This window comes from Botrytis deweyae (assembly GCF_014898535.1).
Source record: "Botrytis deweyae strain B1 chromosome Unknown BDEW_006, whole genome shotgun sequence".
NCBI classification, from domain to species: Eukaryota; Fungi; Ascomycota; class Leotiomycetes; order Helotiales; family Sclerotiniaceae; genus Botrytis; species Botrytis deweyae.
The window spans coordinates 626,763-649,933 of NW_024066213.1; the positions used below are offsets into that span (position 1 = coordinate 626,763).

At 41.9% G+C, this 23,171-nt stretch overlaps 6 protein-coding genes across 6 annotated transcripts; 4 read left to right on the top strand and 2 right to left on the bottom strand.

The window, feature by feature from the left end:
* Positions 1-537: 537 nt before the first annotated feature.
* On the bottom strand, positions 538-4,141 carry EAE98_003402 (uncharacterized protein; the record flags this gene model as incomplete). The annotated part of the gene is made up of 6 exons (XM_038951022.1): positions 538-920; positions 978-1,874; positions 1,925-2,397; positions 2,452-3,182; positions 3,236-3,973; positions 4,040-4,141. The coding sequence occupies 6 exons, from the start codon at positions 4,139-4,141 to the stop codon at positions 538-540; spliced, it is 3,324 nt and encodes a 1,107-aa protein (XP_038812486.1).
* A 2,521-nt stretch (positions 4,142-6,662) lies between these two features.
* EAE98_003403 (uncharacterized protein) lies at positions 6,663-7,091 on the top strand (the record flags this gene model as incomplete). Its single annotated transcript, XM_038951023.1, has 1 exon — positions 6,663-7,091. The coding sequence occupies one exon, from the start codon at positions 6,663-6,665 to the stop codon at positions 7,089-7,091; it is 429 nt and encodes a 142-aa protein (XP_038812487.1).
* Positions 7,092-9,117: 2,026 nt separating this feature from the next.
* Positions 9,118-10,279, top strand: EAE98_003404 (uncharacterized protein; the record flags this gene model as incomplete). Its single annotated transcript, XM_038951024.1, has 2 exons — positions 9,118-9,778; positions 9,828-10,279. 2 exons carry the CDS (start codon positions 9,118-9,120, stop codon positions 10,277-10,279), a joined length of 1,113 nt encoding a protein of 370 aa, XP_038812488.1.
* A 545-nt stretch (positions 10,280-10,824) lies between these two features.
* EAE98_003405 (uncharacterized protein) lies at positions 10,825-17,601 on the bottom strand (the record flags this gene model as incomplete). The annotated part of the gene is made up of 6 exons (XM_038951025.1): positions 10,825-11,960; positions 12,006-12,207; positions 12,261-12,392; positions 12,445-12,606; positions 12,659-12,888; positions 12,951-17,601. The coding sequence occupies 6 exons, from the start codon at positions 17,599-17,601 to the stop codon at positions 10,825-10,827; spliced, it is 6,513 nt and encodes a 2,170-aa protein (XP_038812489.1).
* A 256-nt stretch (positions 17,602-17,857) lies between these two features.
* On the top strand, positions 17,858-18,327 carry EAE98_003406 (uncharacterized protein; the record flags this gene model as incomplete). Its single annotated transcript, XM_038951026.1, has 3 exons — positions 17,858-17,918; positions 17,968-18,025; positions 18,102-18,327. 3 exons carry the CDS (start codon positions 17,858-17,860, stop codon positions 18,325-18,327), a joined length of 345 nt encoding a protein of 114 aa, XP_038812490.1.
* Positions 18,328-20,110: 1,783 nt separating this feature from the next.
* Positions 20,111-22,583, top strand: EAE98_003407 (uncharacterized protein; the record flags this gene model as incomplete). The annotated part of the gene is made up of 3 exons (XM_038951027.1): positions 20,111-20,770; positions 20,851-21,887; positions 21,959-22,583. The coding sequence occupies 3 exons, from the start codon at positions 20,111-20,113 to the stop codon at positions 22,581-22,583; spliced, it is 2,322 nt and encodes a 773-aa protein (XP_038812491.1).
* Positions 22,584-23,171: the final 588 nt, after the last annotated feature.

A 23,171-nucleotide genomic window follows, 5' to 3' on the forward strand; every position in this document is an offset into this window, starting at 1 on the left:
TCTCTAATACTGTATACCTAGTACTTTATTATCAACAGTCGAAAGATTCACACCCAACTATCCATGTATCAAATAACAAATTTCTTCACTCCCTATCTCACAATCCCACGATCTCAATCAATACAATCATGAATAGGGTTGAAAGTTTGTATAATACTTATTGAATACTATATATATTATAACTATTCATGAGCCAATTAAGAGAACCTACGATTCATGAATATGAGTACTTATTTTTTATTTCCCAATCCTTCGTATTTTCATTCATTCCATCCATCCGTTCCATCCCATCCCATCCCATTCATTCCTAGCCATTGAGGTCCCCTGAAAATTAATCGCCAAACTCCATGCTATACCTGATATTACTATTTAGCAACCCCAGACGACAACGATGATAATACTACTACTACCCAATCCTGAGCTTCACCTGCTCGATTGTATTTGCATGAATGCTCATTTTCTCGTCTTTTCTCGCATCTCATCCGACTCCAGAATTTATTTCTGAAGATTACTGTCTCTCATTAACCACTTTCACTTCTACCTCAACTCTAATACCCCCTCATCCAACACTCCAAACAACACCTCTACTTCCCTTTGCACCTTTCCAATTTCCTCTGCCAATTGTCCCGTTACCAATATGAAAGCATACAAGATTTCATAATCCTCATCTTTCACTGTGATTCCCTGACTTGATCTTCTCTGCACCCCGGCCCCTTGCAACTCCAATCCACCAGAGCTTGATAATCCATCATCCTCATCGTTTACTTGCGTGGGTTCGTCCTCATTACTACGACGGTTACTAATGGACATGTTTTTTCTATATTGGAAAATCTTTGCTAAGAGGCGATCGCGTGAATGAGCCGTGCTGGGAAGGCCGTCTGTTAAGAGAGGGTACTCGAGTTTCATCGAGGAGGCCATGACTATTCATTATTAGTGTCTTGAAAATTTGTGACTTTGAGTTGGCGAAAAGTACAAACCTTGAAACAAATGGCTAATTCTCGCACAAAGCTGCGCTCTTTCGTCTTCCGTGAATTTCAATAATAAAGCTTCACCCTCACTAGCTTCAGCATTCTTTTGGATGACTACATTCATGGCATGAAAAGCATCCAGCATTTTAGTCGTAGCTTCGACTATGCGCCCATAGGTAGCAGATGGGAATGGACCTCGAAGTTCGAATTCGCTTGTGGCTGAGCTTCGAAGTTTGTCAAGTACGAATATATACCTTTGAAATTCGAATTCTTCTCTCAAGTTCATGTATGCATATTGAGACTCGCCTTCTACAATTGTTGATAGAGGATCTCTTTTCCAGACAAGACCCATTCGCAACCACAGAAGCGACAAACCTTCTTTGAATTTTTGTCTTGCTGAAATCGGCCATACAATTCTTGTGATGATCAAACCCCAAATACAACCTGCAAGAACCGCAACAACTCTATGAAATGCGATTTCGGTGATGATTGGTCTGACACCGCCTTCGTCGTCATCGTGATCGGAATCTTTAACTGATAAAGAATACGCGTACAAGCAAGAAAGGTTGTAGGTAAGCATAATAAAGCGACCGAAGGGGCCATTACCTTTTGCAATGATAATATAGAAACACGGCAAACTGACAAGCCATCCACAGAAAGCTAATGCGTAAGGATTACCGGCACAAATAACCCAAACCACACATGCGATTACGGCGCCGATGAAAGTACCAATGAAACGAGCCCAACCAGTAGTGTTGGATGCTCCAATTGTCATACTACACACTAACATGTAAGACAAAAGTCCCCATTCTCCTCTATAATGCTGATATGTTGGTCTTGTGCCGGGTATGAAAGCAAATAGAGCATAAAGAGCAGCTCCGAGGCCAACTTTTACGGCAAATCGAACTAGAAATTGGTGAGTGGGGTATAAAAGGCTTACTTTGGACAATACTTACTATCGTCACGGTCCAGAAATCGAACCATGCACATTGCCTTACGTCGTATAATACCTCCCTTAGTTTCTGAGTTCACTCTAGAAGTGATTTCAACTTTTCTATATCCAAGCCTGGTGCGTAAAGGATCAGGAATGTCTTTGGGCAATTCAGTGCCTACATCCCTCGCAATAAGCTGTTCCTGCTCTTCATCATCGATAGCATCTGCTTTGGATTGACGATTAGACTTTCGCCAAAACATGAGCCATTTCCACGAGCGATGTTTTGAACTCTCTACTTCCTCTTTCAATTCTTCTAGGATTGCCAAATAGTTTTGCATCTCGCTTGCAAAATCTTGAAGATTGAAACTAAAATGACCGCAGCTTGCAGCCACTTCTTCGAAATCAGCTTCAATACTTTCAGGACGGGTTCTATCAAGTTCTTTAGATTTATAAAGTTCCTTCAGTGCTTGAGCTCTTGCGTTGCTGTAAAGTTTTCTACAAATAAATTGTTAGTTTCTGGACTTGTAGAGGTAAGTTGGATATCCTTACAATGCTTCTGTCAGACTTGATCGGAAATGTTCATTTATAGTAATACGGTATTCAGGCCCTTCGGCAAATGGTAGCTCTTCTAGGATTTGCGAGAGCGTATATGCGAGCGACTTCATTGACGGGCCAAGATGAAGAATAAATCGTCCAAAAATTTCTGATGGAGATCGAACCGTAGGCATAACTATACTCGACAAAGTGGTTTCGGTACCTTGGCGAGTGAGAAACTTAGGTCTCTCTGAAATGGCATCGAGATCACTGCCTTCTTCCGATGCTTCCTCAATGGCTCCAAGAACTGCAAAACGATCTGATTTGCTGCTGATGGGTCGACTGAGGGAATTTGTTTGATAAGACGGGAAGCCATGTGAGCCCGTTGGTGTTGCGCTGCCTAATGGAGGTTCTTGAAGCAACGAAAATTGTGTCATTGCAGCACTCCGTAATCCTCCAATGGATTGGGCAAGTGTTTGCATGCAACCAACAAGCCTCGCTTCAATTGCATATTCGTTTTCAGTGCCTAGAATGTAATGTTCCAGTTTCGCCTCCTTTAAATTCTTTGTGAGCTGAGTAAAGACCGATTTGTATTGCTTTTGAGCTCGATCAAAGGAGGTCGAGCGCAAATCAGTTTCAGAACCACTAAGGAATCCTCGAGTAATCATAGTAAGCATATCCCCAAATGAGTCTGTGGTCTTGATCATGCTTTCTCGAAGCTCTGCTCGAGCAGATATCGGCCATGCCTTTCAGAAATCAGTAATTGTCCTTAGCAGTTGTAAGGAAGAGAATGACTAACCAATAAGCTGACGATTGACGTTGAAACCATCCCCATAATAACCATCTTCATGACCTGTACAATTTTATCATTTGAAAAAACACCCACTTGCACCGCATTCTCTTTTGTGAGGACCGTAATGATCGCCAAACTTGCCAGACTACAAGCAACACTAACCAATGGAGCATTGTAGGCCTGCTTGAACCAGCCGATGAATCCTAGACCACCCCCACAGAACACTATGAGAATAAGGGTATAACCAAGTTCTATGAGGCCCAATTGAGTTTCGCAGTACACCGAGACCGCCATGCTCGACACTGATATGAAGACCGCGTATAGGAATGCCGATATACCCAGTATTGCGGCTTCAATCATGGAACCCGATGATCTCGCTGGGTGAAAGTATACCGTGATCGTAGCAACCATATGTTTCCCATCTTGTTGCCCCAAAAAGTTGGCCAAGTGCGGTGAGAAAGTCGCCATACTCCCAAGTGTGTATGCTAATGAGCATTTCAGAATTCCCTTTCCAGTAGGTGTTTTTATCCATTGTGCAAATTCCTTTGAGGATTCAACACAATTTTTCCAACCTCTTTGGAATACGTTTGTGTTTTCTCCCGTTAAATTTAGACCCAAGCCCAAACCTTCTTCATGTGGATGTGATCGCACCGGTCCGTCAAATCCTGAGGGACCTCGCAGTGTAATTTGTCTGCGAACTCGTTCTCCTGTACTAGGTAATACGAATGTTCCATTCCGTAATTTCTATTGCGATGTGACACAAGATTAGTCCTCAGTCCATTCTCTTGCGCAAATCCTATAGTAACATACCCCTCGCTTTGCGCCATTCTTTCCAAACCTTCTATCTCGTTGAGCGTCCCTATTTACGGGCGACGCGCTGGACCCTTCTGAAGCCGACGGCGAGGAACTCATGATAGCTATTTCCGTTCTTTCATAGCTTGTTGTTGTTATTACAAAAACAATCGGATTTGCTCGAAGTTGGAGTTGGTGATCTGAGATTATCGGTGGCGCAGGTTGTAGCACTAAAATATAGCTACCCCGGATTCTTTGTTAGGCGCTAAGTGGAGACTCATCGATAACCAATGTCAGTAACATTCAGCGCATCATCCTTTCAATGAATCAGAAGACAGGAAACGAATTGTTATGAGTACCCAACAATAAGGGCAATGGAAAGGAAAATGACAAGGGCAAGGAAGGGAAAAGGGAAAAGGAAGGACAATATTCTATCATTTGTTATCGACAAGATAATGAATGTTCCCAGCTCAACATGAATACGAATCCGGTGCTGTCTATCACCGCTGCAGATTTCCAAGCCATCCCGAATGGTATATCGCGACATATATCTTACCCCGATCATCAAGTTGCGTGTTGATCATCCGGGATTTAGTGTAATGCGATTTCAAGATTCGGATATCATTACCACTCAATGCTACTGTACGGTTATACCGCTCAGCCTACCGCTGCACAAGTAAGTCCACGTGGTTGGTTTAGTTGAGCTTCAGATCGTCCTAAGTCTCACCTGATTTATTCTCATATGCATGCCATGACCCTTACAACTTCAGCTCGACGATATCAATTTGTTCAATGTGCAATGATCGATGGGTGTACGGATTGTTGACTATAGGTATGGAACGATGTTACACTTGAAGAACATCTTCAACAGCGGTCAATATCCTTGCTCAGTCGATCTCTTGAGGAACAAGAGCTCAGAATTGTTCTCACTTGAGACCTCTATAGCATTTGCAAATACTGGTCTTCGCACATATCAAACCCCAGCATTTCTTGCTTAGTAGTATCTCTGGAAGTTCGAGAGGTGCATCGGTGTGAATGATATTACATCTTCTTCTGATTTTCACAATTGCTAGTGGACCCGGATTCTTGATGTAGCACGTCTAAAAATCTCAAGTTGATTGCTTTCTTTTTCATACAATTCCCTGATGCAAATCTAGAGGCAGAGTGCTTCCTTGCCTGTATACTTTTCTTCTAAATTCCCATGATCGTGGTCTGTTAGTTCCCTTCCCTTGGGTCAATTTGTAGAAGTTTCCAGGCTCACTACAATATTAACGAGCCATGTTAAGGCTTGAAAACATGTACTTGGTACATTTTCTGTTGCTACCTCCTGTCAGATTATCTCGATTGAATGAGCCGATGGACTTTGATAGAAAATTGTTTTCTGTGAAATATCGTTTTTCCCAGAAGCTGGATATTTCGTGGCTTATATCTAACTCGCTTTCACCAAGACACGACTCTTGCATTTACTCCCTATGAGCCCACATAACCTCATTGCATTAATTCCAAGTCCACGAACCTCACTAAGCTCATAAGGCGATTCTCTGGAAGATTTAATCTGGCCACTTAAGTCAAGCGTTTAAAGCTCTGATTATTACAATCTCTAATTATGAAAGAACGACCACATGCTAAGGTTAGCTATCATCCTGCTACTTTCCAAGCTCCGAATCTGAAACATCAAGAATCTTTTTCCATTCCGCTCAACTATACGGGTGATTCAGCTCCATTTATCCAAGGGGCAAGAGAAAAGCAGAGATCTGGAGATGCAAGTGATCGCAAAGATAATGCAAACAAGATTAAAGCTCCAAAAACAAGTGACGCGCATGTTCATAGAAGCTTTTGAAACGGTGGTGTCGGTGACCTGAACAAGCCAGCGAAAAAGTCTGAAAAGAAGACCGGCATGGAGGGAGGCGATTCAACGGGGAAGAAAAATGGCTCTCAATTTGGAGATGCTCTTTCTAGATTCAAGTAGAAAACGACGAGATATTGGGAAAAGAAACTATAGTTCTAGGATGGGCATAATGTTCACTTTATAGCGTCTGTTGAATTGCTTTGGACGTAGTTACTGCATCAACACACACGGGCTAATTGACAAAGATAGATGACTATGAAAGAAATCGCAGGACATTGAACTGTTTCAGTTGCAATCATCGTACCTTTGACTGCTTTTGGTTAATTTTCGAGCGTCATTGCAAAAATTGACAACGGTATATGCATAATTACCTTCGTCGGCTGTAAGTGTGTTTGAGTCACATAACTCTCGATTATTCAGGTTTTAAAATTGTTAACACAAATAAATCATGTGGCACTCAATAATCTGAGACCTATTGAGTGACTAAATCAAGAAAACTGTTGCCTACTCATGAGGTAGAACAATTGGATACTGACTGAGCGGCCCTTAACATAACCGCTTTATTTCCTCCACAGGAAAGACTTCCGGCCATTGAAAAGATCGCTTCAAGGCAGAAACCCTAATAGTTTCCAACCAACCTGAGTTTTGTGGTCCAGCCTATGGAAATCTGATTATAAAAGTAGGATTTCGGCTACATGGAAATCACAGCACAAATTCACTTCTTCAATTCCTCGTTATACCATTCAAGATACAATACAAGCTTGAATCTATAATTAATTATATATATCTATCATGAGTTCCCGAGCCATACCAGATGGCAAAGTCACCGATGACTTGACCCATCTCAACTCTAAGAACAAAAGAGCCAAAACCTTTCCAGAGGTTCACGATCCTAGCAAAGTGAACCCCGCTAGAAATAAAATCCCCTGTGTTCCCATGCCAGATTCTACGAGCAGCAGCAGTAACAGTAACAGTAACAGAACAGCAGAGCCTGGAGTGCGTGATCACGAGCGAGGCAAGGGGTGGGGTCTGGTGACCTCTATGTTAGGGGGACGAGGAGCTCATCAGTCGCCTCGAAATCACGCGGGAGAAGAGATGAATGGGGAGGATGAGAAGGCAAAGGAAAAGGAAAAGAAAAGGACGGACACACCAAGAAGATTAAAAAAAAGTGGCGGGTTAGCGAAGCTTATTGTGGAAGAAGGAGAAAGAAAACAAAAGTAGGTCGGATCTTGAGAGGGATGGAAACTCGTTTCGGCGTAATCAGATCACTTGGAGGAAATATTGAGAGATACTAAGAAGCAGACGGCTGGGTTACAGAAATGGCGATTTTTAATTTCTGTTCTGATGGCAAGCTCGCTATTCCATCTCAATGTATGTCGGTTTGGTGATCACATTGATATGTTCTCGAACCATACGCTAGCGTGGTTTTATAAATTGCCGAGAAATTAGCGTGTCACTAGCACACTTCCGAAAATGAGGTTCGTCGATAAGGCCTACTCTTTATGACATTCGAGATTTGATGCTCAATAGTTTATGAAAAGTGCGGATTGCAAAGACTCATACACAGTTCGATGGACATGGGAACAGTGTGCACAATGCAGGAAACGACGTGGAAATTGAGAAGAATGGTATTTCTTAGTTCCTGGCGAAGATTGTAGCAGAAATTGGCACAAGTTCGAGGAGATCTTCTGCTCGCGTAGATTGATAGCAACTACTTATGTATTTGACTAGACTTATGAAATACAGTGACTTTTTATTTCTCTCAAGAAAATTTGCAATTCTCAACTAATTTGAGGAGTTATTATTAAGGAGAGGAAAGGAAAAAGTTCTGTACTATCTAGATGCTGATCCAAAAGCATTCGAAACAACCAGTGGTAGTATTTTTAGTCCTTTGAGGAATGTCAAGGTGGATTTCTCCTGATCAATGTCTTTGCCTGTGACATTTTTGGAAATGTCATGCTTTTTTTGCGGTTTCTTATTCTTGGGAGTAAGACTTTCAGAAAATTCATCCAAATAGTTTCGAAATTGGTGTATTAGTTCGTCTCTCAATTGACCCTGTCGAAGTTGATCTGCGGATTCTGTTCCTGAATTCGTAATGCGGGCTTGGATCCTTCACTGAGGCCGATTTTCTGAAGGAGCTACGACCGAATCCAAGCTAATCCTCGGGTATTTATGAGATTTACGCGTTAATATTACAAACCTGAGATTCAAAACGCTTTGGGAAATACTCATAGAGATTCATTCAAACTCAGCTTACTAACTCGTGTATATTGTATCAGAATATTTACCATACGACAACCAAACACAAATAAGTGCAAAATGAATTACAACATGAAATTGTATTTAAAGACGACAGAAACAAGTACGATTTATTTTGAATATGTTTTGTCCAGAGATCATGACAACTGCTCATAAGCTTACCTGAGCTCGGCATTCAGTCACGTTTGGTGCATCTATCGGTCTGTTGAGAAACAGTAGAAGAGAGTTTATTATTCTGGAAGTTGGAATATCAGTCATGACAACGACAAATCCTGGAATTAAAATTCGGCAATTGAAAGAACAGTCAATTTCTAAGCAAGTCTTGCGTCAAGATGAATACATACAGGTTTCTTCGGCTAGGAATGTAAGATTACATGGCAAAGGGCCGCGGCCCTGAACAGCCAGCATACATAAATGTTACCGTTAAAAATGCATCTTTGCTATCTCCGCCACAAGTTGGTACGTGTTGAATGGCATGTGCTCGTGCTAATTTCTTAAGATGTGATGTAGGAATGACCAGGTCCAGGGACGTTGGTGTTGTAACCATTCATCTATAAATCAACAATGCTGGCGGCTCAATCTTTAATTCAGTGTGTTATAATTCATCTGAAGATAGATTCACCTTTTGAAGTAGTTGTATCCACTTGGGATCTTCTAATTTTCTTCTCAACGAAGATTTTCTGGAATGACCGAGTCACCTAGCACCGTGTTACCATAATATTTGAGCCGTCTGTGAGCAAGACTCTGGATTTGAGACTTCCTGATAGTCCTGCAAAACGGAAATTTGACAAGCAAACGGCAGTGGAAAAAGCCAAACAGAAACTTGAAGAAAAAGCGGCAGGGGAAAGAGTCGAACAGAAGAAACGGGACGCAGAGCAGTCAGAAAGATTCGAAAATAGAGCGAGGCGTGGAGGAACTCCTTTTCCACGTAAATTTTCAAGCAATATCGACGGGGAAGAATATCCACCTAGAAAATATCTTAAGAAAGATGTACGCCCGCCGAGACCAGCGAACGACTCCAGATCTCGCAAAATTCCGGAGCGATGGGCAGGAAATCCCGACAGGTCGAGGGGTTCGCGAAACACCTCGGGCACAAAATAATGACCCCCAAGGACGACCAGAGAGTAAAAGGTACACATATGAGCAGCCTCTTCCTGAGCGTTCTCGCAAGGACCGTGGTCAATTCTCAGTGCCAGCAGACGATATCAACTCAAGATATTTAAATAGGGAGAGAGCAGAGAAACTTGAACGGGATCGCAAAGAGAGAGAAGATCGTGAAAGACGCAAAAGAGAGAAGAAAGAGGAACAAGAAAGACGGGATGAGCAAGACAGAAGAGAAAGAGAAGATCTTGAAAGACGCAAAAGCGAGAAAGAAACGAGGCGAGAAACATGGAATGAACACGAAAGAATAGGAAGAGAAGAAGAAGACAAAATTTACAAGCAAAAAAGGGATAAACAAGGGAGAGAGGGAGGAAAAGAGGAAGACCCATTAGAGCGCGCTTGGAATGACAAGCTCCGAAAGGAGCGTGAAAAAGTAGCTGAACAGATTGCAATTGAGGAGTCTGCTCGGAAATTTAAACCAAGAACAGCTACAAGGGAAACAATAGGCAGAGACGAAGGAGGACGCACAAAGCAAAGAGCGAGTGACAGTAATACAGTCAGAGAAGAAAAGACGGGGAAAACGCATATATGCACTAGCCAGGACGAAAGGGAAAAGGGATAGGAAGCCCAGAGATAGAAGCAGGAGTAGAGATCGGTACGATAGAGGCCATGCGCGCGTAAGACCAGCTCACCCAGAGACGAATACAGGTGGAGGTGCTCGACATAAAGACTATGGGTCATACACATATTCACCTCTTTACATTCGCAAACCGGTCCCAAAACCAGAAGTCGACGGGAGGGGAGATGAGAAAATGTATAGAGACAAGAAGGATCGGGATCAGACTAGAGATCCTGAACTCATAGCACGTCCCAGACGTAGGGATGAAGCCGATCAATACGGAAAATATGTGCCAAGTAGGGATCCGCTTTTCTCTAGTCATGAAAGCCGACATGCTCCCCCGCTCAGCCGTAGTACACCCCGGAAAACTGCCCACCACGACTCAGGGTATGAGTATAACGATGAAAGACCTGGGAAGTACCGTTATTGATACTCAAACACGACATAATAAAGAACTTCAATTAATATTACTTTTTATCACTGCAATCAAGCATTTTGATTTAGGGAAGAGTGATCGGACAAGAAAGAAATTGAAAATATAAGTTTTTTTGAAATAATTCGTTTTGTTGTATTTAAGTGCCAGCGACTGTAGTCATTGCCATCATGAATGATTGTTCTATCTTATGGCAATGGATCGTAGTCAATAGTTGTGATTTGTGGGCTTCTTTTCCAAATCATCGAATCATCGCTACCATCGCTAGATATACTAGAATTTAGTATTATTCTCATTTTCATTCGTCTCTGCTCGTTGTGCACAAACGCTACGATTGACCGAGTGTGTTCTCCATTAAGAGAGATTTTCAGGACATTGAAAGTAAAGTTTCGACTTCTTCACAGTGAAGTGAAAGGCGGTGCTGGTGAGTATTTCATTGTCGTATCGAGTTTTTCCCTCTGGCCATTCTTGAGCCAAAGGCTCAAAAGCACAAAAGCAAATTCATGGTATCAATATATAGGTCTATTGCTATATCTAGCTATTCAAAAGTAGCAATCCAACGAAGCTACAGCCATTTTAATATCAGATTCCGGAAGCATTCCTTGAAGAACCTCACGAAGATCTCGAGGACCGTTGTGGCAACAATGATTCACGATTGTACCATCATTCATCCGTACATCTACTCCCCCATCTGCCATATTTACCCTCCAATTGCTTTGAACTTCGCGAGCCATCTCTTTTATAGCAACGTCGTTGCCCACCTTCCCAATATCAAAGTGCCTGAATTGGAAGCTGATGTCTTGGTCGTTTGTAAAATATAGTATTGATGACTTTGCAAAGCCATTGAAGCATTCAAATATATCGCCCAGACCACTTTCAGAACCAGTATTTAGGTTGTACAGGTGCGGCCTGCAGGCACGCCAAAATCGAAAGATGACAGCAATAATACCTCGGTGACTGGGATGCACGGCTTCAACAGTATGGCCAAATCTACCATAGTGACTACCAAGGCTGTTGAAGATATACTGTAACAGTATTTTCATGTGAACCATGACTTGCCCGACTTGCTGCCCGCTCAGAACGAGGCTTTCAAAAGCTTTGGATACTGCTACCAAGTAGACTTCGCATGCGAGCCAGCCAGCTTCATTTTCGAATGCGACTTCCAGTGTGGAAGGCACGATGTCAGCCAGTAAGAATTCCAGCATGTCCCTATGCCGTGCACCCTTCGAAATCTGGCCGATGTAGCTATAAAGTGTATCGGTAGCCGACAGTGAACTTCTGAATCCATTCCAAAGATAATATATCAATCCATTCCGCGTTTTTTCCCGTTCCGAAGACAGTTGAAGTGTATATGATGTTAAACCCGCCAAGTAAAGAGTAGGATCCGTCTCTGGAGGCCAGTACGCAGGAGACTGGCGGAAGAAGAATTCTAAGGGGGGACAGATATTGCTGCAATGAGAACGAATTTGCGAGACAACTTCTTGTACAAAGCTCACATACTCTTCGTGAGCAATGGCGTTGGTAGTCTGAAGCTTTTGCAAGTGCTGCTGCATTGAGAGCATGGTAGAATTCAGCAAGGCTGAGAACTTAGTCTTGACAGTCTCTCTGGTCACATTGCCAAATGTGGAAGCAAGTAACGTTTGGTCCGAGAAAATCTTCTGGATTCTGATAATAGCGCCTAGACTGGTTAACACAAGTTCAGATCATATATATGAAAGCTTACCTTTGATAAAATGTTGATTCCTCTTTACCGAGGGTGCTTCCTCCGTTAAAGATTTGGAAGATGCATCGTTTATAGTCTCGCTCGCAAGGAGAAAGTGTCCTTTCTTCAATAGTTGATAAGTCAAAGCATTCTCCCAACGAAGTTCGTGCTGTGGCTTGGAGACAGCTATCATCCATTCTGATCCAACGTCGAAGCCAGGAACCTGCAAAGCTGTCAGTAAATTAAAGGCATTTAAAGACACCTGGAATTGCTTACATTAGAATGTAATGATTTTGTGTGCTCAAGTAGCTCACTGAGATACAGCGGCCAAGCTAAAAGCGTGCAATGCGATTTCTCTCGATGTTCAAAGACTGCGTTTGCACCGACAGTTAGGAAGGCCTTCGGAGACTAGTATTGCCGTTAGCATAATATTAGAGCAGCGGTTTTTGAGAGATCATACGTAGATGCCGAACTTTATAAAAGCGGAGATGAAGTGAGCCCAGCACTTGATCAAGCGCCCTATAAAGAAGTAATTGGTCGTATGTTCTAGTGGAACCGGGCCATCATGCAATATTATTTGAACTAAATCTCGAAAGTTTGAAGTGATTGCACGATCAAGCGGCTGACAAAGTTAGCTTTGCGAAGCAAAAGATACGAAAGGGAGTAGAGCATACGTGTAGATAATCGTCCATGAACTGCATTTCTTTCGCCCAGTCGGGATCACACTCCAAGCCCTGGCTGTCGAATTCTTCATCTCCATCTGGATTTGCTTCGGATTTGCTCTCTGGCTCTGCGTTATTCAGTTGATGCATATGGCAGTTGAGAATTTCGATTGCAGATGAGGTTAATTCTTGGTCAATTTTATCCTTGGAGGAACCTATAGATAACATTTTCGCAAGCATGTCTAAGGATAGATCAGCACATAACTCTGCCAATAACAAGTCCCACAACAAAGGCCCTTCTTACCTAGGTTTATGGCATGCTTCAAGGTTGTTGAATTTGTGCATTTCAATGATTCTATGGTCGATCTTGCCACAGCTTGTATACAAGACATGGTGCTCTCTCGATTACAGTCAACATCTGTTTGGAAAGTTCCGTCTGATTGAATATGTAGTTGCTGGCGAACTTGGGTTAGTTCCACATATTCTTCGAGCAGACTATTAAAGAAGGAGTCCTGCCAAGTGACAAATGGTCCATATGATTCAACAGTGAAACTGGTAGGAATGTTAGACAAGGTGAACCGAGCAAGTCGTTCCCAAGCCCTCAAATTTATTAAAAAGGCTTCGTTATGTGAGTGAGCAGCCGAAACAAGCTTCTGCAGCAAGGTGATGGACGGCCCGTAACCTGGTGGGGCAGCCCAGTATACTGTGCACAGAAGGTCATGATGGTTGCGCAACGAGGCAAGATCACGATGAAAAATCGCCTCTTCTTTTGGAAATTGTCGATCATGGTTTGGCAAGATCCGCGCAACCAGATTCCTAATACCTTTAGTATCGCCTACTGCACGCTGATGCCTGATTGCAATGGCCACCAATTTGAGAAAAATATGAAAGCAGCGGTCTTCTGGTTCGATATCTAGTGGAGATTCTATAGTCAAGTCTTCCAGAAACTGAGGTGACTTATAAACCTCTTCATTTCGTAAATTCGCGAGCTTCTGTAAGGCAAAGCAATCAAACAGAGTGCCAATCATCCCGCTGCACTTCCACCAACCCCATTTTGACATCAGATAATGACATCGACTCACAATTGCTCTGCAGTAATCGTTGAAGCTTGGTGATTGTCTAACATTCGACGCATAAAGTGCAAATACCCTTTTGATCAATTGCTGCGGAAGTGACCAATTGTCGAATCCATTTTCCTGCCATGAAACCGACGAAACGTAACCATACTCATCAAACCCGAAAAGTGGCAGAAGAGAGAACATGGAGAGCCACAGATTTTCCATCGAATTGGCATCCTGCAACGAACTTATACTTTTGATGCCCAATTGTATGTTTGCAACGTCCCAAAACGAAACTCGTGGAATCTTTGCAGCCTTTAAAACATGAATGATAATGACCCAAGATTCAGGGACGTAACGATCGTTTCTTATGCCACCCTCTCTTACAGACAGATATTGCAGGTCGTCGTACAACTTTCTTACAGATTCTAAGCCTTCCGATATCAAGAGGCCGATGCAAGAACTTGCCAATTTTTGCAATAATTCTTCGAGACGAAGAGTCGATACATGTGAACCTTTTCTTGAAAGACGTAGTAATCGAAGTGAGAGCACCAAAAGTCTAGTTGTGACCTGAATTGCTTGCCGATTGTTCACAATAGACACATGACATGTATTGAGGCGAGATGAAAAGTCTTCTAGTATATCTAACATTCGTAGCAAAAATTCAGATATCAACCCAGAACTTGAGAAATTCACACCATGCTGTACATAATCCAAAAGAAGATTGCTAGTCGCGATCAATTCAGACTTATTTAGCACCTCAGATGTATCAGTAAGTTTTTCTGCTAGCCAGTCAACGCAAACGCCCATTTGCTCGGAGACAATGGCATTCCAGGTTCCCCATATGAAAACATTGTCTCCCACTTCAATGGACGTCGCAGGCCTATTATCATCAGATAAGTCGAGGTCTATATTGTTCAGAGTGTTTGCAAGGCACCCACTGCCAAGGAAGGTAGTCTCATGGAAATATGTTCCCGCCTGTAGTGGAAAAACATCAAAATGTTGAGGATACCTTGTGCCAAATTTTCCTAGACCAAAAAGTTTCCCTTGGTCGGTGCCTACTTCACTCAGTGCAGGCGCCAGAAAGGACGATACGAGTGGCTCACTCGGTTGACGATAGATAGCTGCACCTGCATCTAAACGTTGGGGTAACCGCTTCCGAGGTCGAGGCTGCTTCGCCACCTTCTTTGTGAGACTGGCTGACATCACATCATCGTCCCCATTGGGAACATTGGATTCTATTGAAGGATGTACGACATCATCATCGGCCAAGAAACGGCTGAGTTGGAGATTTCCTCGCTGTAAAGGCTGCTGGCGACTCATACGAAAAAGGGCATCGAGGGTCTTCTTCCTCGGTTCCAGGGTTTTGGTAGGGAACTGCTTTGCTTCAAGTTGCGCTGATCGTGCGGATGGTGCTGCAAAAAAAGAATTTGGGCGTGGCCTGTGTTTAGTCTTGGTATTGACTGTTGAAGCATTGTTCGATGGAGGCATTTCTGGTTCCACATCTCTATTCGCCACAAACTCGTTCATCGAGAGCTGCCTTGCTCTGGGTACGCGAATTTTCCTTGTATTGGTGTATCCGGTATTCGGCTGAGACTTTCGCAGGCTCGCCTGGAGATTCATAATGGGTGGCGGAAGCTTCGTTTGATGATTGGCAGAGATTTCAGTAAGCGGATACGCGTTGACATTTTCGGGTCGAGGGATGTATGAAACATTCCCAGGCCTGATTTTGCGGTTCGTCCAATCTTGTAAGACTGATTGGGCATCAGCAGTATCTTCGCGAGTCGCAAGCCTGATAAACTTCCGCGTTGGACTTTGACGTCCAAGTTCCTTTCGTGATCTCGCGCTTCTAGCCGCTACCTTGAGGAATGCCGGTGCATGTGGCTCGAAATAACCGGCATTCTCAGCAACGTCTAATATACTAAGCTTGGGCGGTGTCTTCTTTAGCCGTCTTCGTTTTGGTTTACTGGCCTTGCGCATAGCTGGAGCTATAGCCGCGAGGTGCGAAGTTATCCTCGGTTGGTATGATTGTGATGGTTGATTCCAAATATGAGATGAAGACTTCATTAGACGTTTAGCATTAGGCTGCTTCAATGAACTCCTGGCTACACGTTTGCGACTTGGAGTTGGCAGCATACCATCGACACGATCATCTTCAATAGCAAACCCGAAAGTCGATTCTTGAAATAGGCTAGGAGCTCCAGTTCGTTCGTCATCTTCCATGAGAAATCCTTCGAAATTGTTCTCATCGTGCTCATCACTTTCGTCAGATTCTAAAAATGCAAGTTGGTTGGCAGGTTGCGTGGAAGCTGCTTGATTAGATCCTCGCACTACAGGAAGAGCAACTCCAACACCAGCACGCTTTTCGTTGCCCTTTTGATGATTCCTTGCTTGAAGTTTTAGTTCTCGTGTCTCTTTTCTTTTTTGATCAAGTCTTAGATGGGATGCAGGTAGTACATGTTTCATCTTTTTCTTCAAGAATACCATTTCGTCCTCTTCTTCCGAAGATGACGACGACGAGGATGAACCAGATACCGAAGAAGGAATTTCTATCGGATCGGCAAACGGATCCTCTGCATCCAAAATTATTTTGGAAGGGGATGTGTGTGAAGAGGCTTTGATAGCACTCGTAATTGGAGTGGGTACTTCTGTGATTCGCCGAGATTGCGGAGAGCTCTGATCCAACCAAACAGGAGCTGAGGCAGGTGAGGATGTAACAGAAATTACACGAGACGTAGGCCTTCGTACAGTTCTTGAACGAATGGGGGAAGAACCAGTCGAAGAAGAGCTGGGGAAATCGTAGATGTCTAATCTAGGTTCTTTATTCACACTTTGGGCTTGATTTGGCAACTTCGGTCGATTTTTAGTTGAGTACTTCTTCGACGGTCTCTTCTGCTTGGGCTTTACTAAATTTGACTTCTGTCTGAACAAATCTGGAAGGTCTGGAAATTCATGGTCGCTATCCTCTTCATCTTCCCCCAATGTAAGAATAGCTGGCTCCTTGATGGTCTCGCGTACGCTGTCTGCTAATAGCGACTGTGATAAAGAGCCTCCAGTGAGCGTAATGGGCTGGCTTTCTTCCATGTCACCAGCTTCCGCCTCTTCTGGGTCTTGAAAATCCCTATCCCACGATTCTTGATTATGCATGACTCTTTTCTTTCGACCAGGTTCATCTTGGCTTTGTGGAATTCGAATGGGTTTAATGTGAGAAGCCTTCATCCTCCGCTCGTACCGTTGTTGCTCCAAGAGAAATGGATGTATTTGCACAGGCTTCCTTTCTCTAAATTGCCTCCTCGGAAGGTAGTCTGGGTTACCGAAGCCGGGTTGCGCTTGTGCTGGAGACTCCTCACGTATCTGCTCTGTGGGTCTTGAAAGTATGGGTTGTTGGACAGGAGATGAAAGAGGCTGTGCCACTGGAGACGATCGAATAGGGCTTGTTGGAGGCGATGACAGGATGCTAGATTCTGGGGATAGAGTTTTGATCCAGCTTCTGGAAACCTCATCAGCCTCTGCTTCTGGAGTGGGCTCAGGCAAGAATGTAGTCGCTCCAGTTTCGATGGGTTGCTCTTGATTCTGTTTCACACTGCCCGAAGAGTCTCTCGTAATTACTTCCGTCGGACTGTCAACTAATTTGACATTGACTATATCAAAAGATTGGATCATGTCAACGGATGAAGCTTGAGACATTCCGATCTCCTCAACCATATCTCTCGTATTGAGACATGCTTCTTCATCCTCTCTTCTGACATTGTTGATTTTTTCGAGAACATCGTCGATATCATGAAACTCGTCGTCTGCGGCATTGTCTCGTATCCCATGATTTATAGTATTTTGGGAATCAAATTCTTCTTCATCCTCAGAATCTGGAACCACACCTTTCTCCTTCCAATTTGCCATTTATGTCGAATAACATGTTATAGTCGAAAAGTATAAGTCCTTTTCGAAGCGCGAGTCTGAAGGGATGGTTGGTTACCTATTGCTTTTTGAGGTTGACGCGACTGAACCACTTTACGCGACCAACTTTTTACGGTAGTCGAGGGAACTACTAGTGCAGTTCTTAGTCATCTTTGTAACCTATGATTCGCTCATGTGAAGACCTCCACTGTCCACACAGGAATCTCATCAGTACAAACTTCTGTTATCGGAGGCAACCATGAGTAAAGTTAAGGGAATATTCCCTTTATTCTTAGCCACAGCCTTTGGCATTGGTAATGGTATGTGGCATTACATTGTATCGGTAACGATTTACTGAGAATACTTTAGGCATCTGGGTTTTTGGACCAGCGTTAAAAGAGCAACAAGAAAACAACTTGCAGGCAAAGTAGGTACAGTGAAGGTTGAGATTTAAAAGATCGATTTGCTTCATATTTGTATTCCGATTGACTAAACCGGTATAGGGCAGCTTTTGAACACCCAATTCAAACCAAGGAAAGCGAAGTGGCTAGGATGGCAGAAGTAGAAGCAAGTCGCGCTGCTACTACGAAAACTTTGTTAAACCCATCTGAGACTCCAGAGGCTTCTTGGTGGCAGTCTGCCAAATTCTGGACAAGTTCTCAGCCAAAATCCAATGGTAAATCAGAATCGGAACCAAAAGAACCGATTGCTGAGGTGAAGAAATCATGAGCGTGTCATGGTTCGTCTTGCATATCTACCATGCTATTAGTGCTGATCTCGAGAAGAGAAATTGCAGAGGGTGTTCTTTTCGGTTCGAATCCTGCTGGATTTTAGTCTGGTACCTATTTACTGTAACATAAAGTACTTACTACTTAGCACTATACCGAGGCCGATAACACGCATTTGAACAATATACCAAAAATAGATTTCTATCTAGTGAAAAAAGAAATTTTAGAATCTGTATAATATATTTATAGAAATCTTAAAAAGAATAATAGAATTTAGCTTTATTGAAGACTTTTTGTGAAAAAAATTATATCATTGAATAGCCCTTAGGGTTAACTTTATTAATATCTTTTTAGAATTGATTTCGAAATTTTCTATAAGAAGTATACTAATATTTAAAATCTATTTTCAAATAATTTTTCTTAAAATACATAAACCATTTTAGAATAAACAAAAAAAGCTTAATAAGAATTCTTCTCATCTAAAGCTCGAGCCCAAACTTATCTCGCTTAAATCATATAACTAATATAGCTTCAAATAGTTCCTATAATATTTAAAAAAAATTCAATTTAATACACAACTTTAAACAAATTAATAAAATAAAATAAAAAAAAGAAATGATTATTAATTAGAATTCAAAAAATCGATTAATATAATTGCTTTTGAATTATCTCAAAAATTGGAATTTCTATCAAATTTGATATAATTCTAATCAATAAATCTATTTCTCAAATATTACTAAGACTTAATGATTAATCACAACTTATATGAATTAATAACTAATTAAGCCTTAAGCCTTAAATGATATCATCAATAAGAAAAAAACTATTCAATCCAATACACAACTCTAAAAGAATTAATGAAATAAAAAGAAAAGAGATATACTTCTTAATTAAAATTTAAGGAATCGATAGATATAATTATTTCTAAATTATCTCAAAGATTGAAATTTATATTGAATTTAATAATATTTGAAAAATAAAAAACTGAATATTTCAATTTAATCTTTAATCTCTTATTCATCAAATATTACTAAATTGAATTTAAATTTCAATTTTTAAGATAATTCAAAAGCAATTATATCAATCGATTTCTTGAACTCTAATTAATAATTATATTTCTTTTCTTTTCATTTTATCAATTCCTTTAAGGTTGTATACTAAATTGAATACATTTTTCTATATAAAAGCACACCACTAAATTCTAAATATAGTTTTAATTTAAACGAAAATCTATTTTTAGTATATTGTTCAAATGCGTGTTATCGGCCTCAGTAACTATGTCACACGTGGCCCTCACTATCGCATGTTCATTACTTGATCACCAATCGTTTGAAGGGTCAGGTTCGTTGATGGTAAAATTTTCACCATGTACATATAAGACGAGAATAAAAGAACTCGTTCAAAATACGAAACCTGGAGAGCGTCGTTTCATTAATTCGAGAGATGATACTCGAGACCTGATTATTTTTCAATCTTTGAAATTTATGCGGTAGTCATTCCAAAATGTCACTGTAGTAGTTTTGCAATAATCATTCATGAATTTTGATATTCATCAAAATGATTAGGTTTGTGTTAGTGCGGTCTGGCATAATACCAAACGACAAGTAAGCCGCCGCATTGCTTGCAACAGGTACTATTTGGGCTCACACAAGATCAAGCATGACGCGTGGGGCAACGAAAGTGGGAGAGCGGTACAGTAAGCAAAAGCGGTGCCTCCAACTTTCATCTATTACAACAGAGCCCACTGCCCATTAGATTGACATACAGCAATTCTCCGAGTCAAAATGCCTCTCTGTGAGTACTGCAGCGCTATCGAATTTGAGATGCTTCGCTGTCCAACTATCGAGGAATTAATATCTCTCAATGTCAAATCGGGGATTCCAGATTCTTATCCCTTCAAGTCATCTTCTCATAAAAGAGACAGACCCAAGTTTAGTCTTGGCTTTCAATACCGCGTACGCCAATCCTCATCTGAATGTCCTTTTTGTTCAGCAATTTGCGATGTTTTGTCTGACCAAAAAGACAATCATATGCGCGACCTGGACTCCTTCGAATGTGTTGCTTCTATCGTAGCATGTGCTCGTGTAGTACCCGTCAAGGCTATGGCGTGGGGACCTGAGTGCGAATTCATGCATTTGTATAGGATTGACTTGATTTGGTATCCGATAGGAGAAGGAGAGAAAATTGATAAACCAGGACTTCGTACAGATACTGAAACATTCCCGTGGTACTTCATAAATGATGCTTTTCAAACCTGCGACGGAGAAGTATGTGATAACGATATCAGGATTGGGAATGACAACCAGAAGGCGGCTGTCTTTTCTGGAAGGTTAAGACCGAAGATCATTGATGCCAAACTTCCAGCTCAATGGCTTCGAGAATGCCAAGATAACCATGCGGAGTGTTCCCATTCAAAGCTCCCAGATCAAGCGCAGACAAGGAAAGTCCGTGAATTATCGGTCACAGGCACTGTGCTAATATTTTGAACAGTGAAATTTCAATATTTCGACTGATTGACGTGCAGGAAAGTAAGATTGTGGAGTTTCATGATATCAATATTGCATATTTTGAGTATGCAGCATTGAGCTATATATGGGGTGGCCCTCAAAAAACAGTTCTTTTAAAAGATAACCGGAAAGCGCTCCAAAAATCAGGCTCTCTCGATGGCTGCGTTTCAAAGACTGTCCAGGACGCGATGGGATTTTCACAACAATTAGGAATCCAATATCTGTGGGTCGATGCCCTATGCATAATTCAAAATGACGATTCTGACAAAGCCACACAAATTGGTAAAATGGGAAGCATATATGCCCATTCAAAAGTCACTCTTATCGCTGCTTCTGGGAAAAATTCTGAAGCTGGATTACCAGGATTCCAAACTCCTCGAATAGGGAAACAGACACAAACTCTCATTTCTAGGGTTGATACCCAGTTTTCTATGAAGCTAATGAGAACATTGAACCCCCATAATAATGGCTTCACATTCTCACACCAGCTTGATGATGCTGAATGGAGCCGGAGAGGATGGACTCTACAAGAAAGAGCACTTTCAAGACGCAGTGTTATTTTCACTGATCAACAGCTTATATGGGCCTGTAAACAGTGCCATAGAACTGAAGAGACGTACTGCGAAACTTCATTAGCACACACAAGCTGGTTTAGGCTTCAAGAAACAGAATACTTTCTCGATACCTCCCTTCGCAGCTTCTTCGCTTCTGATGATGTTATTGAACAAACTTGGTATCGATTTAGACTTCTAGTCCTTGATTTCACTAAAAGGCAGCTTACTAAACCTGGGGATGCGCATGACGCTATTCATGCCATCCTAGAACAAGTCAAGCAATTAACTGGCGATACTTTCCTATGGGGATTGCCTACAATGAATTTTGAGATGGGGCTTTGTTGGGAACCCAGCTCACCACTCGGCGTCAGGAGAAGGAAGGATTTGACGGTGTTGAAAACTACATCTTTGAATAGAAGAGTACCATTTCCATCCTGGTCTTGGTTGGGCTGGCATAATGCAATTAGTATACGTGTGGAGGAAAGGTATCGAGATCTAGGGTGAGTTTCTGTGGTTTCTCTTTCGCGAACAACTTAATATGAAAGGTAAATAACGCTGTGTACGGATACAGTATGGATCCCGAGATTATATGCTATGTACTTCGAAATTCACCACTCCGATTAATTCGGGTACCAAGAATTTCTTCGGACGTCCCTGGAGGACAAACTCGTTTTCATCCGTTGCAATCACAACAATCTAGCCCAAATGCGATTTCATTGAAGGACATTCCAAAGCACTATCCAGACTTGGGAATTGACAAACTTGACGACATCCCAGATGACCAACTCATATTTTTCTGGGCGGAAGTCGCTCAGTTCGAGGTCTCGAAAATCTTGACGATGAAGACCGAGAGTTCCAAAAATACACCATGGGAACCACGATATACCTACAAGTACCGTGATATCAGGGATACGAATGGCAATGTGGTTGCGCAAACAGCATATTGTGATTTCGAAGAAGAAAATACGCGGGAAGATGGAACATCAATTATAGAAGAGCCTGGAGCTGGTGGCGGTACTTACGATTTTATCCTAATTGCCAACAATAACCCACCAGATCCGGAATCTAAACCTTCCAAAATTGTATTGCAGGTCGAGAGGAAGAATGGAGTCATGTATAGGGTCAACAATGCAGAAATACCAGAAGAAGTTTGGAAAAGATCGGAAGCAAGAAGGATGCTAGTGGCTCTTGGGTAAGGATAGACTTGCTGAATAAAATGAAACAAGAAAAGGATTTCTATAAGGTCAAAGTGGAGAGAGTTATGTTGCTGAACCTGAAGATTTTGGAGGCGCATTTTGCTAATGCTAGATGGTTTGTTTGGCTCAACAACCTTTCAACTGGTTCACGTCGTAGCAGAATCAACTAACAACAAAGACAGGTGGACCAACAATCAATCATCAAGCCAATGAATCCATGAAATGCAACTAATGTGTTTGGTATTTGGTGTCATGTGAAATTACCAGCCCAGAGAATGAAATGCTCCAAGAGAGGAAACCAAAGTCAATCTCTATCAAATCAAGATTGGATAGCTAAGATGTTCTGCTGAACTATCAGTCTCGAAAATCTCTGGTGACTGAGTACTTAGAGCTGATCTGCATGCCGAGATACAGCAATGTGAAATTCGTTAACATCGGGCCGTGGCAATATGTTGTTGTAGATGTGATGTTTGATGGATGCTGAGATGCTGTTGATGTATAGATACCTTTAAAATTAGATATCTATACCAATATCATCAATATTAATGCAGGAAGGTACTCCAGAAATTCATGGTTTATAACCTTTTT